Source organism: Notechis scutatus, chromosome 4, assembly GCF_049901735.1.
Source record: "Notechis scutatus isolate UNSWTSFEM ecotype Mainland chromosome 4, rNotScu1.2, whole genome shotgun sequence".
Classification (NCBI taxonomy): Eukaryota; Metazoa; Chordata; class Lepidosauria; order Squamata; family Elapidae; genus Notechis; species Notechis scutatus.
The window spans coordinates 1,491,479-1,517,123 of NC_142012.1; the positions used below are offsets into that span (position 1 = coordinate 1,491,479).

General features: G+C 42.8%; 1 protein-coding gene across 1 annotated transcript in view; it reads left to right on the forward strand.

Annotated features, from left to right (window-relative positions):
* Window positions 1-21,543, forward strand: part of GFRA4 (GDNF family receptor alpha 4) — a 141,968-nt gene extending 120,425 nt beyond the window's left edge. The window contains 4 exon segments of the mRNA XM_087962685.1: window positions 8,147-8,259; window positions 12,026-12,160; window positions 13,992-14,149; window positions 21,049-21,543. Of these exon segments, the coding sequence (XP_087818811.1) occupies window positions 8,147-8,259; window positions 12,026-12,160; window positions 13,992-14,149; window positions 21,049-21,192 (550 nt within the window). The 3' untranslated portion in view covers window positions 21,193-21,543.
* Window positions 21,544-25,645: the final 4,102 nt, after the last annotated feature.

Genomic DNA, 25,645 nt, shown 5'->3' on the forward strand with positions numbered 1-25,645 from the left:
AGAGCACTGAGGACCACACAGTCCTCCTCCTCCTGCTGCTTTCCCCCTCCCCCAAATTCCTCCTCTTCCTCCTCCTCTACTCTGCAAAACCTACTCCCTTCTAGAACTGATGATATCACCTAGTAGGGTAATGAAACATCTGCAAGAAAGCAACCAAACTCAGAGAGCACCAAGTACCCCATATTTCAACACAGAGCTATGAATATTTTCTTGGAAGTGGCTCTGCTCTTTCGCAATTTTTTTTAATTTGTCAATTGCTTGCAAGATAATAGGTATAAGTAAAAACATAGTTATGAATACATGTATACATGTAAGAAAAATAAATATATATAAAAGAAACAATAGGACAGGGACGGTAGGCATTTTGGTGCGCTTATGCACGCCCCCTACAGACCTCTTAGGAAAGGGGTGAGGTCAATAGTAGACAGTCTAAGGTTAAAGTTTTGGGGGTTTGGGAGAAAAACCACAGTCAAGTAGAATATTCCAGACATTGACCACTCTGTTGCTGAAGTCGTATTTCCTGCAATCAAGTTTGGTGCGATTAACCTTGAGTTTGTATCTATTGTTTGCTTTTGTGTTGTTATAGTTGAAGCTGAAGTATTCATTGACAGGTAGGACATTGCAATGTATGATTTTATTTACTATACTTAGATCGGACCGAAGGCAGCGTAGTTCTAGGTTTTCTAGGTCTAGAATTTCGGGTCTGGTGGCATAAGGTATTCTGCAAAGAGTAGAGGAGTGGAGAACTCTTCTTGTGAAATATTTCTGGACTTTCTCAACTGTGTTAATATCAGATAGGTAATGTGGGTTCCAGACTGATGAGCTGAATTCAAGTATTGGTCTAGCAAATGTTATGTATGCTCTAGTTAGTAGTGTAATATTACCAGAGACCTTTTTGGCTGTGTAGTTACAGTGGGCTCTAGCACTTAGGTCATTAGAGATGAGTACTCCAAGGTCCTTGACAGAGTTTGGATCATCAACAAGGTCTTGACTATTCAGCCTGTATTTTATATTCTGATTTTCTTTTTTTGTCAATATGTAGGACAGAGCATTTATTTGTTGAGATTTGAAGTTGCCATTTGTTTGACCATTCTGATACATAGTTGAGGTCTTTTTGGTGGGTAGTAGTATTGTCTGTGGTGTTGAATAGCTTTACATCATCAGCAAAGAGAACGCAGTTGTTCTTAATATGATCACAGAGGTCATTTCTGTAGAGTATGAAGAGAGTTGGTCCTAGAACACTGCCTTGGGGGACACCACTGTTGACAGGTACAGAATTTGATAGGACACTCCCAATTTTGACCATTTGTTGTCTGTTTGACAGGAATGCTTCTATCCAGTTATGTAGGTGTCCAGAGATACCATAAGATTTTAGTTTTAGGAGTAGTTTGTTGTGTACCATTGAATCAAAGGCTTTACAGAAGTAGATTGTGTCTATTGCTTTGCCCTGATCGAGTTGTGTAGTCCATATGTTTTTGCAGTGTAAGAGTTGCAGATTACAGGATAGTTTTTTCCTGAAACCAAATTGTTTATTAGAGAGTAGGTTGTTTGTTTCTAAGTGGAGGATGATGGATTGGTTAATAATTGATTCCATGACTTTACAGGTGACACAGCATAAGGAGATTGGTCTGTTATTTTCAACTAGGCTGGGGTCTCCCTTTTTGAGGATGGGGATGACCGTGGCTTGTGACCATAGTTTTGGCAAGGAGCTGGTCCTGAAAGATTTTTCAAAGATTATGCTTAGAGGTTTGGTTATGGCAGTGGATAGCTTTTTTAAGAAGTAGGCACTTATTCTGTCCGGTCCAATAGATAGAGATGGTTTTAGATTGTGCTGTGCTTTTTCAACATAGTCTTCTGTAAAATCGATATACAGTATATTAGATCATTGTAGTTGTCTGTGGTTCAACTAGGAAATACTGGGCATGATCCATTGCTGTTTACAAATACTGAGCCAAAGAATGTGTTAAAGAGGTTGGCTTTGATGGTGTCATCATTGCAGTCTTTGCCATTAGGTCCTTTCAGGGGTGGGATGGACCTTGAGTCTTTTAGTTTGTTGTTTACAAAATTGTAGAAAGTGTGGGTGGAATTGGTGCGTAGAAGGTTTTCTTCTTGTTTAATGTGATAATTGGTGCATTCATTCTTTATCTGGTGGCATAAATTTTTGTATTGGCTTTTTAACCCTCAACCACAACCCTACCTCAACCGATCCACCATCACCCAAGACTAGGCATGCACGCCCCCAACTACCTCAATTCCAACTACTACTGGCCTTAAATGCAAACTACTCAATGCAAGAAGCCTCGTGAATAAAATACCTGAATTTTTCCTCCTACTAAACATGGCTAAATTCGACATTATATTTGTCTGTGAAACATGGCTCAATGCATCTCTCCCGACTCCATTACCACAGTAAGAGACTATCATGTTTACCGATCTGATCGTGAAAATCGCCGAGGAGGTGGTGTTGCTATCTTCTATAAAAGTCCTTACATCTAAAAATATCCAACTTACCCAGGAGCTTGCTCTTCCTGAGACCATCATCTGTGAACTATCCTTAAATATCACAATTCGATTCTTACTATGTTACAGAGCACCTGATTATGACATCGAACATGTAAACAAGCTAAATACATTACTAACATGGGCTGCATCCTGCCCATACCCTTTTATCTTTCTTGGTGATTTCAATCTACCTCATATTGACTGGACCCTAAATGATTGTACAACTGAAATCATACACACAACCTTCTACAATGCTATTACAAATCTGGGACTGGAACAACTAGTAACCAACAACACTAGACTAAACAACTGCCTCGATCTCATCTTCTGCAATAGTTTGAATTTAATTTAGGGAATACAAACTAAAGAACCCTTTTCCAGCAGTGACCACAATATGATTGACTTTTGTCTCAACATATGCCCACACAAAAATAATCACAATGATGTAATCCCCAATTATAACTTCAAAAAAGGCAACTATGATTATATAGACAACGATCTCTCATCCCTTGATTGGCAATTTCTATTCACTGGATTCAATACTGTTGAAGACCATTACAACATATTTTTTTCTTGAAGTCAAAAGAGTCATCAAACTATATGTACCAACAACAACTCCCAAAACAAACAAAAAAAACACAGATTACCCATAACAATAAGGAAGCTTCAATCCAAAAAGAAATCACTCTGGCGGAAAAACAAATCTGGTCACGTTGCCAATTTCAAAAGCCGATACAAAAATTTATGCCACCAGATAAAGGCTGAATGCACCAATTATCACATTAAACAAGAGGAAAACCTTCTAAGCACCAATTCCACCCATGCTTTTACAATTTTGTAAACAACAAACTAAAAGACTCAAGGTCCATCCCACCCTTGATAGGACCTGATGGTAAAGACTGCAACGACGACACCATTAAAGCCAACCTCTTTAACACATTCTTCGCCTCAGTATTTGTAAACAGCAATGGATCATGCCCAGTATTTCCTAGCCGTACCACAGATAACAACAATGATCTAATACATATTGATTTTACAGAAGACAATGTTGAAAAAGCACTACGCAATCTAAAACCATCTCTATCTATTGGACCGGATGGAATATGTGCCTACTTCTTAAGAAAGCTATCCACTGCCATAGCCAAACCTCTAAGCATAATCTTTGAAAAATCTTTCAGAACCAGCTCCTTGCCTAACCTATGGTCACAAGCCACAGTCATCCCCATCTTCAAAAAGGGAGACCCAAGCCTAGTTGAAAATTACAGACCAATCTCCTTATGCTGCGTCACCTGTAAAGTCATGGAATCAATTATTAACCAATCCATCATCCTTCACTTAGAGACAAACAACCTACTCTCAATAAACAATTTGGTTTCAGGAAAAACTATCCTGTAATCTGCAACTCTTACACTGCAAAAACATATGGACGACACAACCTCGACCAGGGCAAAGCAATAGACGCAATCTACATAGACTTCTGTAAAGCCTTTGATTCAGTGGTACACGACAAACTACTCCTAAAAATAAAATCCTATGGTATCTCTGGACAACTGAATAACTGGATAGAAGCATTCTGGCAAACAGACAACAAATGGTCAAAATTGGGAGCGTCCTATCAAATTCTGTACCTGTCAATAGTGGTGTCCCCAAGGCAGTGTTCTAGGACCAACTCTCTTCATACTCTACAGAAATGACCTCTGTGATCATATTAAGAGCAATTGCGTTCTTTTCGCTGATGATGTAAAGCTGTTCAATACCACAGACAATACTGCTACCCTACAAAAAGATCTTGACTATGCATCAGAATGGTCAAACAAATGGCAACTTCAAATCTCAACAAATAAATGCTCTGTCTTACATATTGGCAAAAAAATCAGAAAATAAAATACAAGCTGAATAGTCAAGATCTTGTTGATGACCCAAGCTCTGTAAAGGACCTTGGAATACTCACCTCTAATGATCTAAGTGCTAGAGCCCACTGCAAATACATAGCCAAAAGGCATTAAGAGTTGTTAACCTAATCCTATGTAGCTTTTTCTCTGGTAATATCACACTACTAACTAGAGCATATAAAACATTTGCTAGACCAATACTCGAATACAGTTCATCAGTCTGGAACCCACATTACGTATCTGATATTGGCACAGTTGAGAAAGTCCAGAAATATTTCACAAGAAGAGTTCTCCACTCCTCTACTCGTTGTAGAATACCTTATGCCACCAGACTTGAAATTCTAGACCTAGAAAACCTAGAACTATGCCGCTTCGGTCCGATCTAAGTATAGTATATAAAATCATACATTGCAATGTCCTACCTGTCAATGAGTACTTCAGCTTCAACCATAACAACACAAGAGCACACAATAGATACAAACTCAAGGTTAACCGCACCAAACTTGATTGCAGGAAATACGACTTCAGCAATAGAGTGGTCAATGTCTGGAATACTCTACCCGACTCTGTAGTTTCTTCTCCAAACCCCAAAAACTTTAACCTTAGACTGTCTACTATTGACCTCACCCCTTTCCTAAGAGGTCTGTAGGGCGTGCATAAGCGCACCAAGGTGCCTACCATCCCTGTCCTATTGTTTCTCTTATTCTTCTTTTATTTTTCTTATATATACCCATTTCATGTATTCACAACTATGTATACACTTATACTTATTATCTTGTAAATAATTGGCAAATCAAATAAATAAATAAATAAAATAAATAAAATAAATAAACATGACCAGATTTGTTTTTCCGCCAAAGTGATCTCTTTTTGGATTGAAGCTTCCTTATTGTTTTGGGTAATTTGTTTTTTCTGGTTATGGGAGTTGTCAATGGTACATATAGTTTGATGACTCTTTTGACTTCAAGTAAAAATATGTTGTAATGGTCTTCTACACTATTGCATCCAGAGAATAGAAATTGCCAATCAAGGGATGAGAGATCGTTGTTTGTAAGATCATACTTACCTTTTTTGAAGTTATAATTGGGGATTCCGTCATTGTGATGATTTTTGTGTGGACGTATGTTGAGACAAAAGTCAATCATGTTGTGATCAGTGTTGGAAAAGGGTTCTTTAATTTGTATTCCGTAAATTGAATTCAAACTATTGCAGAAGATGAGATCGAGGCAGTTGTTAAGTCTAGTGTTGTTGGTTACTAGTTGTTCCAGTCCCAGATTTGTTACTGCATTGTAGAAGGTTGCATGTGTGGGTTCAGTTGTACATTCATTTAGGGTCCAGATAATATGAGGTAGATTGAAGTCACCAATAAAGATAAAAGCGTGTGAGCAGGATGCTGCCCATGTTAGTAGTGTATTTAGCTTGTTTACATGTTCGATGTCATAATCAGATGCTCTGTAACATAGTAAGAATCGAAATGTGATATTTAAGGACAGTTCACAGATGATGGTCTCAGGAAGAGCAAGCTCCTGGGTAACTTGGATGTTTTTTAGATGTAAGGACTTTTTATAGAAGATAGCAACACCACCTCCTCTACGGATTTCACGATCTGGTCGGTAAACGTGATAGTCTCTTACTGTTGTAATGGACTCAGGGAGAGATGCGTTGAGCCATGTTTCACAGACTAAATATGATGTTGAATTTAGCTGTATTTAGTAAGAGGAGAAATTCAGGTATTTTATTTACAATTTAATTTATTTAATTTAATTTAATGGCATTCTGAGAACCCCCATTGCTGGTTCCTTCCAGCTTTGGTAGCCTTCAGAGGTGAAGACCAGCCCAAGGGACGGCCTTTAAAAAAGCGAACCAGAAGACAGGGGTCTCTCATTTCTCCCTCTTGACCATCCGTGGTCTCCACCCAAGATGTTCTTCTGATTCCCTCAAGTCTTTCCTGAAATGGAAAAGGAGGGAGGGAGACAGGCCCAGTGCTCCCTTGGTTTGAAGATGGCTTTCCTCCTCAGAGGCCTCCTCTCTTTGAAGAAGCCTCTAGGCAAATTCTGGCTGGAAGATGGAGAATCCTGCAAGGATCTTAAGATTTCCCACCCACTGGGCTCAAGTGGGTTTTTCAAAGGTAGTGAAGCAATACAATTAGCTCATTTGCTTCTCAGGGGTCACCTTAAACCAGCCTTGGAGATGTTAAGACGTGTGGACTTCAACTCCCAGAATTCCCCCAGTCAGCAAAGCTGACTGGGGGAATTCTGGGAGTTGAAGTCCACAGCACTTGGGGGGGTTGAAGTTGGGCCCAAATGGCCGAGGCAGATTAGAGCACTTTATGTCCCCTCTTTCCAACTCTCTTCTTCTGCTGGCCATGCTTTCCAGGAGGCTCGTGAAAGTTTTGTCTCCCTTTGATAAATGTAAATAGAAATATAAATAATGTAAAAAAAATCTGTTGTTCGCATCTCTCTCTGCCTCTGGGCTTTAGCATGCCTTTCATCCCTTTTTTCCCTTGTTAACTGTTTTGATCTTGGCTGATGTTTAATAAATAAATGAAGACTGGGGTTTTTTTATCTTCGCTGAGTTGAGTGGCAGGTGTGCGTGCTCTGATATGGAAAGAGAATAGATTAGGAATGTCCTGGTTGCAAACTAAGGTGGAAATCACCCACTGCAGTACTATATTGGTCTGCCATCTTTCTTTCTTTCCTTCTTCCTTTCTTTCTTTTCTTCTTTTCTTTTCTTTCTTTTTCTTATATCTAGCTAGCTATCTATCTATCTATCTATCTATCTATCTATCTATCTATCTATCTATCTATCTATCTATCTATATCCATGTCTCTCTATATCGATCTATCTCTGTCTCTATTTATCCATCTATATCTATTTTATCTCTTATCTGTCTTACGCTATCTCTATCTATCTCATCTCTGTCTGTCTGTCTCTGCCTATATCTATCTATCCATCTCTATCTACCTGCCTCTCTATATCTGTTTGTCTCTATCATCTATCTATTTATCCAGCTATTTCTCTTCAACTTTCTCTATTTATCTCTTACCTCTCTCACACTACCTATGTCTATCTGTCTTCTATCTATCTATCTATCTATCTATCTATCTATCTATCTATCTATCTATCTCTTTCTATCTATCTATATCTATTTATCCATCGATCTCTATCTGACTGCCTCTCTATATGTCTCTATCATCTATCTATTTATCCAGCTATTTCTGTCCACCTATCTCTATTTATCTTTTACCTCTCTCACACTATATCTCTATCTATTTCTGTCTTTCTGTCTTTCTGTCTTTCTGTCTGTCTGTCTGTCTGTCTGTCTATCATCCATGTCTATCTATCTATCTATCTATCTATCTATCTATCTATCTATCTATCTATCTATCTATCTATCTATCTATGTCTATCCATCGCTATCTCTATCTATCTATCTATCCATCCATCTCTATCTACCTGCCTCTCTATATCTATTTTTCTCCATCATTGATCTGTTTATCCAGATATTTCTGTCCATCTATCTCTATTTATCTCTTACCTCTCTCACACTATATCTCTATGTCTGTCTGTCTATCTATCTATCTATCTATATCTATTTATGTCTATCTCTATTGTCTTCCCTCCCTCCATTCCTCCCTCCAGCTATCAATTTTGTCTGCTGCCGTCCCTTCTTTTCGTACCCTTTCAAGTAGGAACAGCGGCTCCCCCAGCCCTAAACGGCACCCCCATTTGCACCCCTTCCTCTCGCCTAGATCTCGTTATGCCGAGTTCCAGGTCAACTGCCAGCCTTCTGGGCTCCTCTCGGGAACCGGATGCCAGAAAGAGAACTACGCCGCCTGTTTATTGGCCTACACCGGCATCATAGGTAGGGAATCTGAGGTTTTTTAAAAAAATTTAATGCTATCAAGAACGACAGGAGAGGGGAATTTTGCCGGGGTTGGACTAGAAGACCTCTATCAACTCATCAAACATTCCTATGCCTGTTTTAGTAGTTGCCATTAAAAAAGGCGGGGGAGATCTGAAAGAGCAGTGCAGCAAAGCGAAAGTACATTCCAACTCTTTATCTTTAAAAGATTGTAACTAAACTACCAGAGTTTCCCCCCCCCCGGGAATATATTTAATTGGAGAACATGATTGATGACACCCAGTCTGTGAACATGCTCAATTGGAGAATCTGATTTATGACACACCCAGGAGGGAGGAGGGGGAAACCAGGGTCCCAGAGGACTGTAAATGACTGTGCCAGAGTTGGCTTCATCCAAGGAATGTCAATATGTCGCCTCTAATAAATCCTTTGAAGCTTTTTGAAGTTTGGCTCGAGAATCATGACTTAATTAGGGCAATTGCTGGAATCCTGACAACCTCCAAGCTCCGTTCCAAATCTGTTATTCTGTTATACTCTGTCTCTGGAGATTCTCAGTCATCCAGGTCATGGCTGTCCCAAAAGTAGTTTTTGAAAAAAGCCAACTTTGTTTTTCCTTGAAGATGTTTCACTTCTCCTCCAAGAAGTTTCTTCAGTTCTGAAACTTGCTCTGCTCCGAAATCCACTCAATTCTACCCATATATTTGGAGAGAACTATGGAAATCTGCCCCACTGGGCTTTTAGCTCACCACAAAGGATCCCCATGCATGCCAACAGTGGCTGGTCTTGAAAGAGCATCCGATGTGCTTACCGCATGGATAGGAGACCACAAATCGATCTCACAATTGCAGCTTGGGTGAAGAAATGGAAAACATGACTCAGAAGTAGCAGTTACCACTTCCCTGTTGTTAATTGGAAAACAGTGTGAATAATTGTGTGCCTTCATTCGAAGTTGAGTTTGATTGGTGCGAGATTTTACATTTCCTTTATTTTAGTCCCCTGCTGTCTAAATCTTGCTCCAATCTTGCCTTCTCCTTTTCACCAGTGACGGAACAGCTATGTGTAAGAATAGGTAGTAAAAAATAGTGAGGTCTAGAAACTTGCTAAGCTAGAATAGCTGAGTGCCAGACGTGTGACTCCGTTTTGTGCGTTGCTAGCAACTTTTGGTAAAATGTTAGATGACGAATGATAAGATAGATTTAGATAGATGATAGATAGATAGATAGATAGATAGATAGATAGATAGATAGATAGATAGATAGATAGATAGATAGATAAAAGACAGACAGACAGACAGACAGACAGATGATAGATAGATGATAGATAGATAGATAGATAGATAGATAGATAGATAGATAGATAGATAGATAGATAGATAGATAGACAGACAGACAGATATATATAGAGAGAGACAGACAAAATCATAAATAGAAGATGGATGGATGGATGTGATAGATAGAGAGACAGACAGACAGATAGATGATAAATAGATCAATCATAAATAGAAGATGGATAGATGGGTGGATAGATGCAAACAGACAGAGACAAACCAATCATAAATAGAAGATGGATGGATGGATAGATAGATAGATAGATGATAGATAGATAGATAGATAGATAGATAGATAGATAGATAGATAGATAGATAGACAGACAGACAGATATATATATAGAGAGAGAGACAAAATCATAAATAGAAGATGGATGGATGGATGTGATAGATAGAGAGACAGACAGACAGACAGATGATAAATAGATCAATCATAAATAGAAGATGGATAGATGGGTGGATAGATGCAAACAAACAGAGACAAACCAATCATAAATAGAAGATGGATGGATGGATGGATGGATGGATGGATGGATGGATGGATGGATGATAGATAGACAGACAGACAGACAGACAGACAGACAGATAATGATAGACAAATCAATCATAAATAGAAGATGGATGAATAGTAGATGGATGTGATAGATAGAGATAGTGGGAAATAACTCAGTGATAAATAAGTTAATGTTAGGTTGAATTATATTCAGAAATTGTGAAATATAATCTTTGCTGAGGAACTTTGGCTACATCAGGCATAGGTAATTACTAAGAGAATTATTCTGATAATTGGGAAAGTGTTATTATTCCAGATATTAAGGTTTGGATTCAGGCCATGTGTAATGTATCCATTGTTTAAAAATTTTAAATATGAATAATACATTGCATTCTTTGGATACAGTGGTATTTATACCATGGGGAATGGAGATTGTTAACACTCTGATGATTTAGAACACCTTAACCTTTAAAACTAGTGAAAATAGATTTATATCAATGTTAACTAAGATTTCTAAAATATTAATGTTGATAAGCCCAAGGTTGCTTAGATTTTTTTAATATCTAAAGCTGAGTGTGGCACCAATAAACAACTGCCAAATAATGTTAAATTATTTATTCTATGCTAAAGATTTCTATCTGAAGCTTAATACTTAAAACTGAGGTCTCCATGGTATTGTTACTTGTTTTGCATATTAAAAGGGAGGGAAATGAAAGTTCCCCTTTATGCACGCCCTGGCAATTTGCAATATTTATAAAAAAAATATAGCCCCCATTTTTAAAAAATAACTTCCCCGTTTTTGAAAATAAATTTATTTTCTGCTCTTCCAAACAAGCTGCAATCTGTCTCCCTTTGCATGTCTTCTCTTTTTCATTTGAAATCTTCCTACAGTATACTGTTCAATAATTGAAAGCGAAGTAACAGGCTTAGAATGTTTATACCATTTTTATTTCATTTTGCATTTTATTTTTCACATTCTGATTACCTCTAGTTTGTTCGGTACTTTTGAAAAGAAATGTCTATTTTTTCCCCCAGGCTTGTAATAAAATAAAAAGTTTTTTTTAAAAAAAAAAAACACGCTGTACAAGTAGATCTCAACATTTATTAAGTGACTTTGACCCATTTTACGATTTTTCTTGCCACGGTTGTTAAGCGAATCAGTGCATTTGTTAAGTTAGTATCAAAGCTGTAAAATTAGTAATCCGGACGTTAAGTGAATCTGTCTTCCGCATTGACTTTGTAAGAAGGTCTCAAAAGGGAATCACGTGACCCTGGAACAGTGCGACCGTCATAACTATGAGTCTGTTGCCAAGCATCTGAATGTAAATCACATTACCGTGGGGATGCTGCAACGGTTATAATTGTGAAAAACGGTCATAAGTCACTTTTTTCAGTGATGTTGTAACTTCCAACGGTCACTAAATGAGCTATTGTAAGCTGAGGGATACCTGTATAACGATGTTTCTCAACCTGGGCCATTTTAAGGTGGGTGGACTTCAACTCCCAGAATTCCCCAGCCAGAGATGCTGGAGATGCCGGCTGGGGAATTCTGGGAGTTGAAGTCCACAAGTCTTAAATTTGTGAAGTTTGGAGATGCTGCCTGGGGAATTCTGGGAGTTGAAGTCCACAAGTTTTTTAAAGTTGCTAAGTTTGGAGATGCTGCCTGGGGAATTCTGGGAGTTGAAGTCCACAAGTCTTAAATTTGTGAAGTTTGGAGATGCTGCCTGGGGAATTCTGGGAGTTGAAGTCCACAAGTTTTTAAAGTTGCTAAGTTTGGAGGTGCTGCCTGGGAATTCTGGGAGTTGAAGTCCACAAGTCTTAAAATTGCCAAATCTGCAGGCCTCCGCTCTTAGATTGTCCATAGCGGCTTTTAAAATTTTAAACGTTTGAAGTTTCCCTTGCTTTCTCAAGAGATTTTCTCTGTTGCTTCTCCCTGGCCTCGGCAGGCAGCACCATCACCCCCAACTACATCGATAACTCCACCGCCAACATCGCGCCCTGGTGCACTTGCAACGCCAGCGGAAACCGGCAGGAAGACTGTGAACGCTTCCTGCACCTTTTCGTCGACAATCTCTGCCTCCGTAAGTATGGCCTCTGGCCTCGTTGACGTCCGGCACCTTTGGAGACAATTAGACGGGGGTGGATTGCTTGGGACTCTGGCCCTTGAGAGCGGATGCCAAGAGGAAGCTTTCTGGTTGGTTTGCTTTCCTTGCAACACGACTGACAGGGCAAGCCACTGATAGAGAGAGAAAGGGCAAACCCCACTCCCTTCTAGCACTGATGATGTTACCTAGTTGGGTGATGAAACATCTGCAAGAAACTACCAAGCTCTGAGGGCACTGAGGCACCCACAGTCCTCTTCCTTATCCTCCTCCTCTTCATCTTCCACCATCACCAGTTACCAACACTCTGCAAAATCCCTGCATTCTAAGCATTGATGATATTACCTAGTAGGGTCATGAAATGTCTGTAAGAAAATAGCCAAGCTCAGAGAGCACCAAAGACCTCACAGTCCTCCTTCTCCTCCTCTTCCTCCTCATCCTCCTCTCTACAAACCTGATAGGATAGGATAGGATAGGATAGGATAGGATAGGATAGGATAGGATAGGATGGATGGATGAGATGATAGATAGATAGATAGATAAAGATAGATAGATAGATAGATAGATAGATAGATAGACAGACAGACAGACAGACAGACAGACAGATAGATAGATAGATAGATGGATAGATAGATAGATAGATGGATAGATAGATAGATAGATAGATAGATAGATAGATAGATAGATAGATAGATAGATAGATAGATGATAGAATCCAGGGGCCTTCAAACTTGGCAGCTTTAAGACTTGTGGACTTCAACTCCCAGAATTCCTCATCCAGTCATGTTAGCTCAGGAATTCTGGGAGTTGAAGTCCACAAGTCTTAAACTGGCCAAGTTGGAAGACCCTTGTGATAGATGACGGATGGATGGACAGATAGATAGAGATGGATGGGTGGGTGGGTGGGTGGGTGGGTGGATGGATGGATGGATGGATAGATAGATAGATAGATAGATAGATAGATAGATAGATAGATAGATAGATGATAGATAGATAGATAGATAGATAGATAGATAGATAGATAGATGATAGATGATAGATGATAGATAGATAGATAGATAGATAGATAGATAGATAGATAGATAGATAGATAGATAGATAGATAGATAGATAGATGATATAGATTATATAAAAATCTAGATACAGAACTAGATAGAGCGATAAATAGACAGAGAGTGCATGGCTGGCTGGCTAGCTGGATGATAGACGGACAGACAGAGGATGGGTGGCATATATTATATAAAGATCTAGATCCAGGGGCCTTCAAACTTGGCAGCTTTAAGACTTGTGGACTTCAACTCCCAGAATTCCTCCTCCAGTCATGTTAGCTCAGGAATTCTGGGAGTTGAAGTCCACAAGTCTTCAACTGGCCAAAGACCTGTGATGATGACGGATGGATGGACAGATAGATAGAGATGGATGGGTGGGTGGGTGGGTGGATGGATGGATGGATGGATGGATGGATGGATAGATAGATAGATGATAGATAGATAGATAGATAGATAGATAGATAGATAGATAGATAGATGATATAGATTATATAAAAATCCAGAACTTGTAAATAGACAGAGGTGCATAAGGCCTTATAATATCTATCCTTCAAACTTGGCGCTTTAAGACTTGTGGACTTCTTTCCTCCTCAGTCATGCTCAGGAATTCTTTTTCCAAAGTCTCAGCATCTTTTTTTTTTTTTTTCTCAGCATCTTTTTTTTTTGGAATGGGGGGTGACCAAAACTGGAGGTAGGATTCTGGATGTGGTGTTTTGGTTGTATGGTTCTCTCTCACACACCCATCCCTTCCTCCTCTTCAGAAAATGCCATCCAGGCCTTCGGCAACGGGACGTATCTGAGTGCCGCCACCAGCCCATCCACTTCGCCCACCACCCAGATGAGGAAGCAGGAGAGAAACACCGACAAAGTGGCTGCCACCCACCAGGAGAACATTCTGGAACAGCTGGAACCGACCAAGGTAGGCCAAGGCCTCAGGGCGGTGGGGGGGACTATGGGACCGACCCACCGGATGTTTTCAGATCTCCGGGTTCCATTTGCACCCAAGGCTCTGTTGGCTTCTCAAACCTGGGTTTGTTGTTTGTGATTAGCAGGTTGTGGGGACACAATTCCTGTGGTTAGACAGGTCTCTTCTTTCTTTCATCTATCTATCTTTCTCTCTTTTCTTTCTCTTTTATCTATCTATCATCTATACATACATATGTGCATATATATCATCTATATCGATCTCCTATCACTCTATCTATCTATCTATCTATCTATCTATCTATCTATCTATCTACTGTATATAATCTATCTATCTTCTATATCTATCTATATCTATTCTATCTATAACTATCATCTATGTATCTGTCTATATATCTATTCTATCTATAAGTATCTATCATCTATATATCTATCTATCTATCTATCTATCTATCTATCTATCTATCTATCTATCTATCTATCTATCTATCTACTGTATATAATCTATCTATCTTCTATCTATATCTATTTATTCTATCTATAACTATCATCTATCTATTTATCTGTCTATATATCTATATCTACTCTATCTATAAGTATCTATCTATCATCTATATCTATCTATCTGTATACCTATCTATCATCCCTAGATATGTATCTATATCTATCTATTTTTATACCTATCATCTAACTCTGTCTATCTGTATCTAATTCTATCTATTCCATCTATAACTATCCATCTATCACTTATCTCTATCTATCTCTATCTATTCTATCTAGAATTATCATCTATCATCTCCATCTATATATCTGTCTGTGTATATCTATCTATTCTCTCTATAACTATCCTTCTATCGTCTATATCTACGGTATCTATCTATCTATATCTATATTTATACCTATCTATCATATGTCTGTCTGCCTATATCTATCTACCTACCTACCTACATCTATCTATCTATCTATCTATCTATCTATCTATCTATCTATCTATCTATCTATCTATCTGTCTGTCTGTCTATCTATCTATCATCTCTATCACTATCATCTATCATCTCTATTTATCTGTCTATGTATCTATATCTATATCTATTCTGTCTATAACTATCCATCTATCGTCTGCATCTATCTATCTATCTACAGAATCTATCTATATCTATATTTATGCCTATCTATCATCTGTCTGTCTGTCTGTCTATATCTATCTTATAAGAGCCTTGGTGGTGCAGTGGTTAGAGTGCTGTACTGCAGGCCACTTCTGCTGACTATCAGCTGCCTGCAATTTGGCAGTTCAAATCCCACCAGGCTCAAGGTTGGCTCAGCCTTTTGTCCTTCTGAGGTGTGTAAAATGAGGACCCAGATTGTTGGGGGGCAAGGGGCTGACTCTGTAAACCACTTAGAGAGGGCTGTGAAACACTATAAGTCTAAGGGCTATTATTATTGTTATCTTATTGGTTATCTGTCTACCTACCTACCTCTATTTTTCTATCATCTATCTATCTATCTATCTATCTATCTATCTATCTATCTATCTATCTATCTATCTATCTATCTATCTATCTATCTATCTGTCTCATCCATCATTATAGCTATACATATATTTATATTTATCTATCATCTCTATCTATCATCTATCTATCATCTATCTACTCTCTCCCATCCATATCTATCTATCTATCTGTCTGTCTGTCTATCTATCTATCTATCTATCTATCTATCTATCTATCTATCTATCATCTACCTACCTTCCTATCATCAAGTAACACTTCCATTCACGGCTTCAATGCCTCCTCCATTCAGCTTCAGGGTTTCTGTGGCTGCCACCATTTTCCTGCCCTTGGGAGAAGCGGGGGGGGGGGAGGGCGAGGGGGAGGGGCGAGGTCTCCGGCCATTGTCTCCTGATCCCCTCCTCTTCTCCAGCTGCTCCCCAGCCAGAGGAAGCTTGTTGGTGAACCTGATTATATCCCTTGTAATCGGCCTCAATTTCCTCCTAATTGCTTTCTAATCCCTATTAAAATTTGCTTGCGAAAAGTCCCATAAACGTCAGGGGGTCTCTTTCCGTGGGCAGCATCCCAACAAATAAAATGGAAAATGTCGGAGTCTTTGAGCCCCCAGCGTTAAAGAGCACGGATCTTCCCGTTTCCTTTTTTTAAAAGAAATATATATACCCTGTAATAAAAAGCAGGCTCGGGGGGGGGGGAGAGAGAAATGGATTGTTATACAGTCAATAGCATCAGAACTGAAGGCTGCAGCCTATAATTTGGGTGTGGGAGAATTAGCAAACAAGCAACGTCAACTAGTGTCAGTTTTCTTGGTTTTAGCTTTCTTTCTGAGGAAGGAAGGGAAGGAGGGAGGGAGGAAGAAAAATGGGGAGGAAGGAAGGAAAAATGAGGGGAGGTAGGGAAGAAGATAAGGAAGGAAGGAGGGTGGGAGAGAGGTAGGGAAAATAGGAAGGAAGGGAAAAAGGAAGGAAGGAAAATGAGAAGGGAAGAAAAGGAAGGAAGGAAGGAAGGAAGGAAGGAAGGAAGGAAGGAAGGAAGGAAGGAAGGAAGGAAGGAAGGAAGGAAGGAAGGAAGGAAGGAAGGAAGGAAGGAAGGAAGGAAGGAAGGAAATGAGGGAGAAAGGGAGGAAGGAGGGGAGGAAGGAAGGAAAAATGAGGGAGGTAGGGAAGAAGATAAGGGAAGGAAGGAAGGAAGGAAGGAAGGAAGGAAGGAAGGAAGGAGGGAGGGAGGGAGGGAGGAAGAAAGGAAAATGGGTAGGGAGGAAGGAAAATGAGGAGAGGGGGAGGGAGGGAGGGAGGAAGAAAAATGGGGAGGGAGGGAGGAAGGAAGGAAGGAAAAAATGAGGGGAAGTAGGGAAGAAGAGAAGGAAGGAAGGTAGGAAGGAAGGAAAAATGAGGGGACAGATGGATGAAGAAAAAAGAGAAAGAGAAAATAAATGAGAGAAAGAAAGAAAGAAAGAAAGAAAGAAAGAAAGAAAGAAAGAAAGAAAGAAAGAAAGAAAGAAAGAAAGAAAGAAAGAAAGAAAGAAAGAAAGAAAGAAAGAAAGAAAGAAAGACGTGTACAAGCATGGGGTGGATAAAACCTGTTTTCAGTCCCAACTCTCCAGCAGGGCTCTTACTGAACTATCATATATCTGACTGCAACCCTTGCAGTGGCCTCTGGGTGGCAGCAAAGAGAAGCCCCTTTTACCCTCTGCTGCCCTCTGGGCACAGACCATCGTATTGCAGCTCAGGTATAATAGTGCTGGACTGCAACTTTTGACTCGTGGTCTCTCTTGGTCCGAACCCCGAGTCCAAAGACAGCGCTTTCGTTTCCCACTCGCCTATTTCCAACCCTCTTTGATGCCGAGACTCTTTTATGATGCGATCAAACTTTCGCCCCAGAATCTTACTATTCCTCCACCGTTATTTATTTATTTCCTTTCTAGCAGAGCCCAGTTTGATCTCCCGCACTTCTGTTGCTCTAAGGAAGCTTTTGAAAGCCCTTGTCCTTTTTCTTTCTTTTAAATAAATTTTTATTAGAATGTTATTCGCATTTTTTCAATGCAGTCAAAAGCACCCAAAACAAAACCCAAAAGAGAGAAAGTACCAAAAAAAAAGAGGAAAACAAAAAACGAAAATTGGGAGGGGGGGAAATATACAGTTTTGCCTTCCGCCCTTGTTTCTAGCCAATAATTGTCAGTCAAATTTAATTATTTGTTGCAATGAAACTATTCAAAGGGGAAAAAAAGAAAGGGAACCAAACATACAAGGCAAGCTACAAAAAGAAGACGGGTTTTTATTGTCACGGCAAACGATGTTTCTAGGAACAAAAAAAAAAACAGGAAAAAAAAACTACAGAATATTATTTGTCTAAAACTAAGGCATAAACTAAGCTAAAGCTTTAAGTCCAGGGAGTCCTCAACTTACAACCACAATTGAGCTCCACAGATGCTAAGCAAGACCTTTGCTGAATTTTGCCCCGTTTTATGAGCTTTTCTTGCCACAGTTTCTTAAGGGCATCACAACAGTTGTTAAGTTAGTAACATGATTGTTAAGGGAATGTGGCCTCCCCCTTGACGTTGCTTGTCAGAAGATGCCACCCTCCTCCTCCTCTTCCTCCTCCTCCTCTCCTCCTCTCCACAAACCCCACTCCTTCTAGCACTGATGATGTTCCCTAGTTGGGTCATGAAATGTCTGCAAGAAAACTACCAATCTCAGAGAGCACAAGGACCCCCTTCTTCTCCTCTCCTTCTCCTTCTCCTCCTTCTCCTTCTCCTCCTCCTCATCCTCATCCTCATCCTCCTTCTCTTCCCCTGCCCAAACCCCACTCCCTTCTAGCACTGATGACGTTGCCTAGTTGGGTCATGAAATGTCTGCAAGAAAACTACCAATCTCAGAGAGCACCAAGGACCCCCTTCTTCTCCTTCTCCTTCTCCTTCTCCTTCTCCTTCTCCTCCTCCTCCTCATCCTCATCCTCCTTCTCTTCCCCTGCCCAAACCCCACTCCCTTCTAGCACTGATGACGTTGCCTAGTTGGGTCATGAAACGTCTGGAAGAAAACTACCAAGCCCAGAGAGCACCAAGGACCCCCTTTTCTCCTCCTCCTCCTCCTCCTCCTTCTCCTCCTTCTCCTCCTCCTCCTCCTCCTCCTCCTCCCTGCAAGCCCCACTCTCTTCTAGCACTGATGATGCTACCTAGTTGGGTCATGAAACGTCTGCAAGAACCCAACCAAGCCCAGGGACCACCATGGATTCCTCATTTTCTTCTTGGTCTCCCATCCATTCTTTGTTTTTGGAACTTCCGTCTACACTGCTCAGGGGCGCCACCTGCTGCGGGAGGGAAAAATAGATGTTCCCACTGCTTTTTATCGGCAAACTCCGTCCTCTCGCTTATTGATTTTGCAATGCTGTATGTTGGTCTGGTTTATCCCCTTTTAGGGAACCCCGATTGAATAAGGGGGTGTAGAAGAAAAGATCAGATTTCAGGGGGCCCAGCCCCACCCTCAACCGCTACCCCCCCTTCCTTACAAAGAGTCTCAAAGTTTGTTTATATTTATTTATCTCTCACACTCCTTAGCCTCCCATCTAGCTCAGAGAGGGGTATCTGGGTGGCATCCAACTCCATGTTAAATGCTGGGATTAAATCCCAAATTCTTCTGCAGGGTATCGTATCTCTGAAAAATAAAATAAAAACACAGAGAGAGAGAGGGGGAGGACTTAATCCTCACCGTTTCTTGAAAAACCTGCAAACGCCGCCAAGCTTGGCGTGATAAGGATATACCTGCCTGTAATGCCGTGGCTGTTCTCTCCCTCCAGGTGAAGTTTGCTAGCCGTATTAAACTCCTGGTGGAATCCGGAGGCAATCCGGATTTATTTATTTATTTTTAAAAAAAAGCCAGTTGCAAGCACCGTTGATTTGAAATGAGTGATAAAAGCCTTCCCAGCTCCCACCATTTCCTCTTTGTTTCCCTTTAGCCAAATTGGGGATATTTTATTTTATTTTCACTCGTCACCTTTTTAATCATAATATAATAATCTGATTGCAAATACTTTACTTTACAATATAGTCATTTCTAATTTACCATACTCTTTTTGTCTTTCTAATATCCTTTGTCTAATCAATTGCATTTTCTACTTCATATCTAATATAACATATATAAATATTTAAAAAATCATATTGCCTGTTTCCAGTTAGACAGAGAGAGAGAGGGGGAGGGAGAGGGAGGGCAGGAGAGAGAAGGAGGGAGAGATGGGGGGAGAGAAAGAGGAAGGGAGAGGGAGGGAGGGAGAGAGAGAGGGAGGGGGAGAGGGAGGGAGAGAGAGGGAGGGGGAGAGGGAGGGAGAGAGGAGAGAGGGAGAGAGAAGGAGGGAGAGAGAGGAGGGAGGGAGAGAGAGGGAGTGGGAGAGAGAGGGGGAGAGAGAAGGAGGGAGAGAGAGGGAAGGAGGGAGAGAGGGAGGGAGGGAGAGAGGAGAGAGACGGAAAGAGAGGGAGGGAGGGAGAGAAAGGGGAGGGAGGAGAGGGAGGGAGACAGGAGAGAGAGGGGGGGGGGGAGGGAGGGAGAGGGAGAGGGAGGAAGAGAGAGGGAGGGAGAGAGAGGGGAGAGAGAGAGGGAGGGGAGGGAGAGAGAGAGAGTGAGGGAGAGGGAGGGAGGGAGAGAGAGGGAGTGGGAGAGAGGGGAGAGAGAAGGAGGGAGAGAGGGGAGGGAGAGAGAGGGAAGGAGGGAGAGAGGGAGAGAGGGAGAGAGACGGAGGGAGAGGGAGGGAGGGAGAGGGAGGGGAGGGAGGGAGAGGGAGGGGAGGGAGGGAGAGGGAGGGAGACAGGGAGAGAGAGTGGGAGGGAGGGAGGGAGGGAGAGGGAGGAAGAGAGAGGGGAGAGAGAGGGAGGGAGAGAGAGAGGGAGGGAGAGGGAGGGAGGGAGGGACAGAGGAGGAGCCTGGGCCACCCATCAGCCCTCAGGTGGAGAGTCAACAGCCCCCAGGTCTGGAAATGGCTGATGAGGAAGAGGAGGAACAGCCGAGTCCAGTGCCTGACATGCAGATGCACAGATGGCAGAGGAGAGGAGAGGAGAGCCGTGGAAATCTATGGGCCGGTCCTCAGGACAGAAGAGCTACCGCTGCTAATGAAGCCCCACTCTGGCTCTGGGGTTAAAAGGCAGGGGGCGGAGATGACGGACTTGTCAGCCTGCAGTGGGAGAGAATCTTTTTGCCGGGGCTGCTGGCGTTCTTCATAAAGGCATCTTTTGGGTTCACTCCGGAGGGTTTGTCGTGTTTGGGGCGCTGAGTCAGAGCACATTTCTTCGGAACTTCCCTCCTGTCCCCCATGTTCTTGATTTGGGTTCAATCCTTCGCCACCCGGGGGGAACCCGGCGTCTCCCATCTCCTCACGTTCTCCATTACTCTCGTTGTCGTTCTAGATGCCCGCGGAAGAGACGCTGTTGCGCGATGGATCTCACCTTGGACCTGGCCCCTCGGACGCTGCCCTGGCATTGACCACCGACCTCTGGATGGTGGTGTGGAGCTCCGCAGCCACCAGTACTGTCCTCCTGATGGCCATGTGAACCAGCCTGACGCCTTGCTCGAGACCGCCCAGCGACTGAGGAGGGGGCTGCTCGGTCATCGGTTTTTCCAGCTTGGGGAACTCAGGAGGGTGGTCGCACCCAAAACCACCGTCCCCCTCCTCAACTTTGTAGTAAGAGAAGAGGACAAACCAACCAACCAACAACTCATCCCACGAGCGTGTCTGTGAACGTCTCTCTGGAGAGGAAGGGTGTTGATCCAGGGAAAGAGTCAACCATGAATGTCTCCAAGAAATCCCCTGCGTACTTCATCATCGACGTGAAGTCACGGACCGAAACCAATTCACACAAGCGTCTTTTTTCTTCATCTTTGACCAGTGAGTCAAAGCTGACTTCTTCTTCTTCTTCTTCTTCTTCTTCTTCTTCTTCTTCTTCTTCTTCTTCTTCTTCTTCTTCTTCTTCTTCTTCTTCTTCTTCTTCTTCTTCTTCTTCTTCTTCTTCTTCTTCTTCTTCTTCTTCTTCTTCTCCTCCTTCTCCTTCTCCTCCTTCTCCTTCTCCTTCTCCTTCTTCTTCTTCCTCTTCCTCTTCCTCTTCCTCTTCCTCTTCCTCTTCCTCTCCTTCTCCTCCTCCTCCTCCTTCTCCTTCTTGTTTCTTTTTCTTGTTTCTTCTTCTTTTCTAACTACTACTCTCCTCCTCCCTCCTCCTCCTCCTCCTCCTCCTCCTCCTCCTCCTCCTCCTCCTCCTCCTCCTCTTCTTCTTCTTCTTCTTCTTCTCCTCCTCCTCCTCCTCCTCCTTCTCCTTCTTGTTTCTTTTCTTGTTTCTTCTTCTTTTCTAACTACTACTCTCCTCCTCCTCCTCCTCCTCCTCCTCCTCCTCCTCCTCCTCCTCCTCCTCCTCCTCTTCTTCTTCTTCTTCTTCTTCTTCTTCTTCTTCTTCTTCTTCTTCTTCTTCTTCTTCTTCCTCTTCCTCTTCCTCTTCCTCTTCCTCTTCCTCTTCCTCTTCCTCTTCTTCTTTTGGTGCAATGAAGCCCTCTTGCTTGAGAAAGACAACCAGGTTGAGATCCAAGTTCTCCTGCTTGACATGGGACAATTGCTGTACCACACCAAGCCAACATGTGGTATAAAAACTGCCCAGCCCCCTTATTTTGCAAAAGGGTTGAGTGATTTTAATTAAGTCGAGCGCAGTCCAACCCTACCCCTAACCACCCCCCCTCCCCAAGAGAATCTACCCAACCCAACCAGGTGGACCTTCGACCACAGTGATCTGGATTGAAGCAGAAACTAGGAATCATGTTTTGAGATGTGGGCCTTGGTTGGCCTTGGCTACAGGTGGAAATTGTCCACTCTTCTTATGGGCAGTGCATCCATTGGGTTCGGTTGAGGTTCTTCACCAAGGGAGCTTTGTACAGGACCTGAAAATTCTCCTACGGGGTTGACGTTGTGGTGTCTTTCCAAGGCACATCTTCTCTCCCCCGGTCCCTACTCAGAGTGGTGTGGAAAGACCGCGTGGGTAGAACATCTCAAAGGAGTGTGTGGGATGGACACCTCCCACATAGGTCTTCATGAGATGAACATCTCACATGTAGAGATCTCCATGCATAGATGTCCATGAGGTGGACGTCTCACACATAGGTTTCCACCCTTTGCAAAATTGGGGAGGGGGGGGTGTTTTCCAAAAGCAACCCCATCATGGTTGGTGACCATTCTACTCTACTATGATAGCAAGATGGGTTTCAACGCCAAATTGTGTTTCTCGGCCAAAAACCACCCCTCCATTCAGCTTGAGTTGATTTCCCGGAGAAGGTCGGTGCTGTGAGCCGAGACTAAACGATGAAAGGAGAACCGATGGGTCCATCTGGATTGATCCCTGCTGATTCACAGCCCCCTCCTCACCCCCTTGACCTCACCAGGAGGCCCCCCGAAAGCATCAACCGAGCTTCTTCGTAATAAGTGGCTTTCGCTCCTGTCTCTCCGCTGTCTCTTCACGGCAATGATTGATGCACTACATGATGTCCCACCATCACGGCGGGACCGTAATTATCCCCGCTTGGAGCTATTCAGGCCTTCGAAATGGAGAGAGGGGATGAGGTTGTATGGTTGAGGTCCTTCTGCGGCTCCGGGAATTTGCTCCGCTCTTGAAGCTTTCCCTCCAGGACTCTGCAACAGGGTGGGGTGAAAAAAAAATCGAGCGTGCCTCAGGAATGTTGCAAACACCGCAACTGCGCTCCATGGAGTGTGTTACTCTCACAGTCGGGTGGCCGTGGGTAAGGTTGAAATTTTTGGAAAGTCACCGCTGGTGTCCTAAGGAAGGAAAACGGCCACCGCATCATCTTTCCCCTGTTATCGTTCAGTGCTCCGCGCACGATGTCAAAACTTCATCGGCAAAGCAAAAAAATATATATTCATTTCACACATTCAGGCGGTTCGGACCGGTTCTGGAGAACCGGTAGCAGAAATTTTGAGTCGTTTGGAAAACCAGCCAATCCCACCTCTGACTGGAGATTTTGCAGTGTATCCTTTCCCTGCCACGCCCACTAAGCCCCACAGAACCGGTAATAAAAAAAAATTGAATCCCACCACTGTATCAATCCTTCCGTTCCCCACCATCCAGTCAGAGCTGAAGAAGCTTCTTGGATGAGAAGCGAAACATCTTCAAAAGAAAAAAACCAGAAAGTCCAGTTGCCTCTTGAAAAAAATGCGCCTCTGGGACAACTGAGGACACAGATCAACCTCCAAGTGGCCTCAAAAACTCTCGGAGAAGGATGCAAATGACCAGCTGTCTGCAAGGAGTAGAAATCCAGAGGTGGTATATATTCAGCGGGTTCAGACCAGTTCTGGAGAACCAGTAGTGGAAATTTTGATTAGTTCAGAGAACCAGCAAATCCCACCTCTGACTGGAGATTTTGCAGTGTATCCTTCCCCTGCCACGCCCACAGAACCAGTAGTAAAAAAAAAATTGAATCCCACCACTGATTTCACAACATTTTAGACTAATCTGGGTACTTGTTACTCCGTTTAAGAGCTCCAGGTGAATGAGGGGGGAAGGAAGGTGTCCCCAGCAAAATGGGGCCAGGTTATAGTAGTCCCACCTTGCCAGATGTTGCTCTAGAGCAGGGGTCGCCAACCTTTTGGACCTCAGGGACCACCAAAACTCATAATTTTAAATCCCGCGGACCACTAATATGGATTTTGATCGACGGTGGCTTGCTGACGTCGGTGGGAAAGTCGGTCCCATATTCCAGAGCTGCAGGAGTCCCAGGACTGGCCCCTTTGGTCATCCCGGAGCAGCTGCTCCTCCAGTCCATGGCAGGCTGGTGCACCCAGGTGGAGGAGCAGCTACTCCGGGATGACCAAAGGGCCCAGTCCTGTGAGTACTGCAGCTCTGGAATATGGGACCGACTTTCCCACCGACGTCAGCAAGCCACCCTGGAGCGGATTTCCCTCCCCTGCTGTTGGTCTTACCTTCCGGTTCCAACTCGCGTGGCTCTACTCAAGGTTTGCGCCAGAGGTGGTATGTTTAGCAGGTTCTGACCAGTTCTGGAGAAACGGTAGCGGAAATTTGGAGTAGTTGGGAGAACTGGCCAATCCCACCTCCGACTGGCCCCGCCAACCCCCATCTCTTCTCTGCCTCCCTTTGAGTCCCAGCTGATCGGCTGGGTCTCCTTTGGTTGCCCTGCACAGGAGAATGGAGCTGGAAAGGAGGTTAGTGGGGGGGGGGAGGGAAGGGGGATTTTGCAGTATATCCTTCCCCTGCCACGCCCACCAAGCCACGCCCCCACAGAACTGGTAGTAAACAAATTTGAATCCCACCACTGGATGGATGGATGGATAGGTAGGTAGGTAAGTAGGTAAGTAGATGGATGGATGGATAGGTAGATAGGTAAGTAGGTAAGTAGATGGATGGATGGATGGATGGATAGGTAGGTAGGTAGGTAGGTAGATAGGTAGATGGATGGATGGATGGATGGATGGATGGATAGGTAGGTAGGTAGGTAGGTGGATGGATGGATGGATAGGTAGGTAGGTAGGTAGGTGGATGGATGGATGGATGGATAGGTAAGTAGGTAGGTAGATGAATGGATGGATGGATGGATGGATGGATGGATGGATGGATGGATAGGGGAGGGAAAGGGGATTTTGCAGCATCCTTCCCCTGCCACGCCCACCAAGCCATGCCCGCTGAACTGGTAGTAAAAAAATTTGAATCCCACTAGTGGTTTGCGCTTGGCTGAAGGGTGGGGGCCAGCGGGTAGGCGGGCCATGTGGGTGGTGCCGCCTTGTGTTCCCACGCAGTCTGGATTAATTGCTTTGGGGGACAGTTCTCTGTGGACCACCAAAATTTTCTCACGGACCAGGGTTGCAAATAAAAACATTAAAAAAATCACAATATACAGACCAGATAATACGATCCGTGGTAGGTTATCAGCGGACAGTTAAGAGTCAGCCTAATTTTTATATAAGGCGCAGGTCATCCTCGACGTACGACCACACAGCCC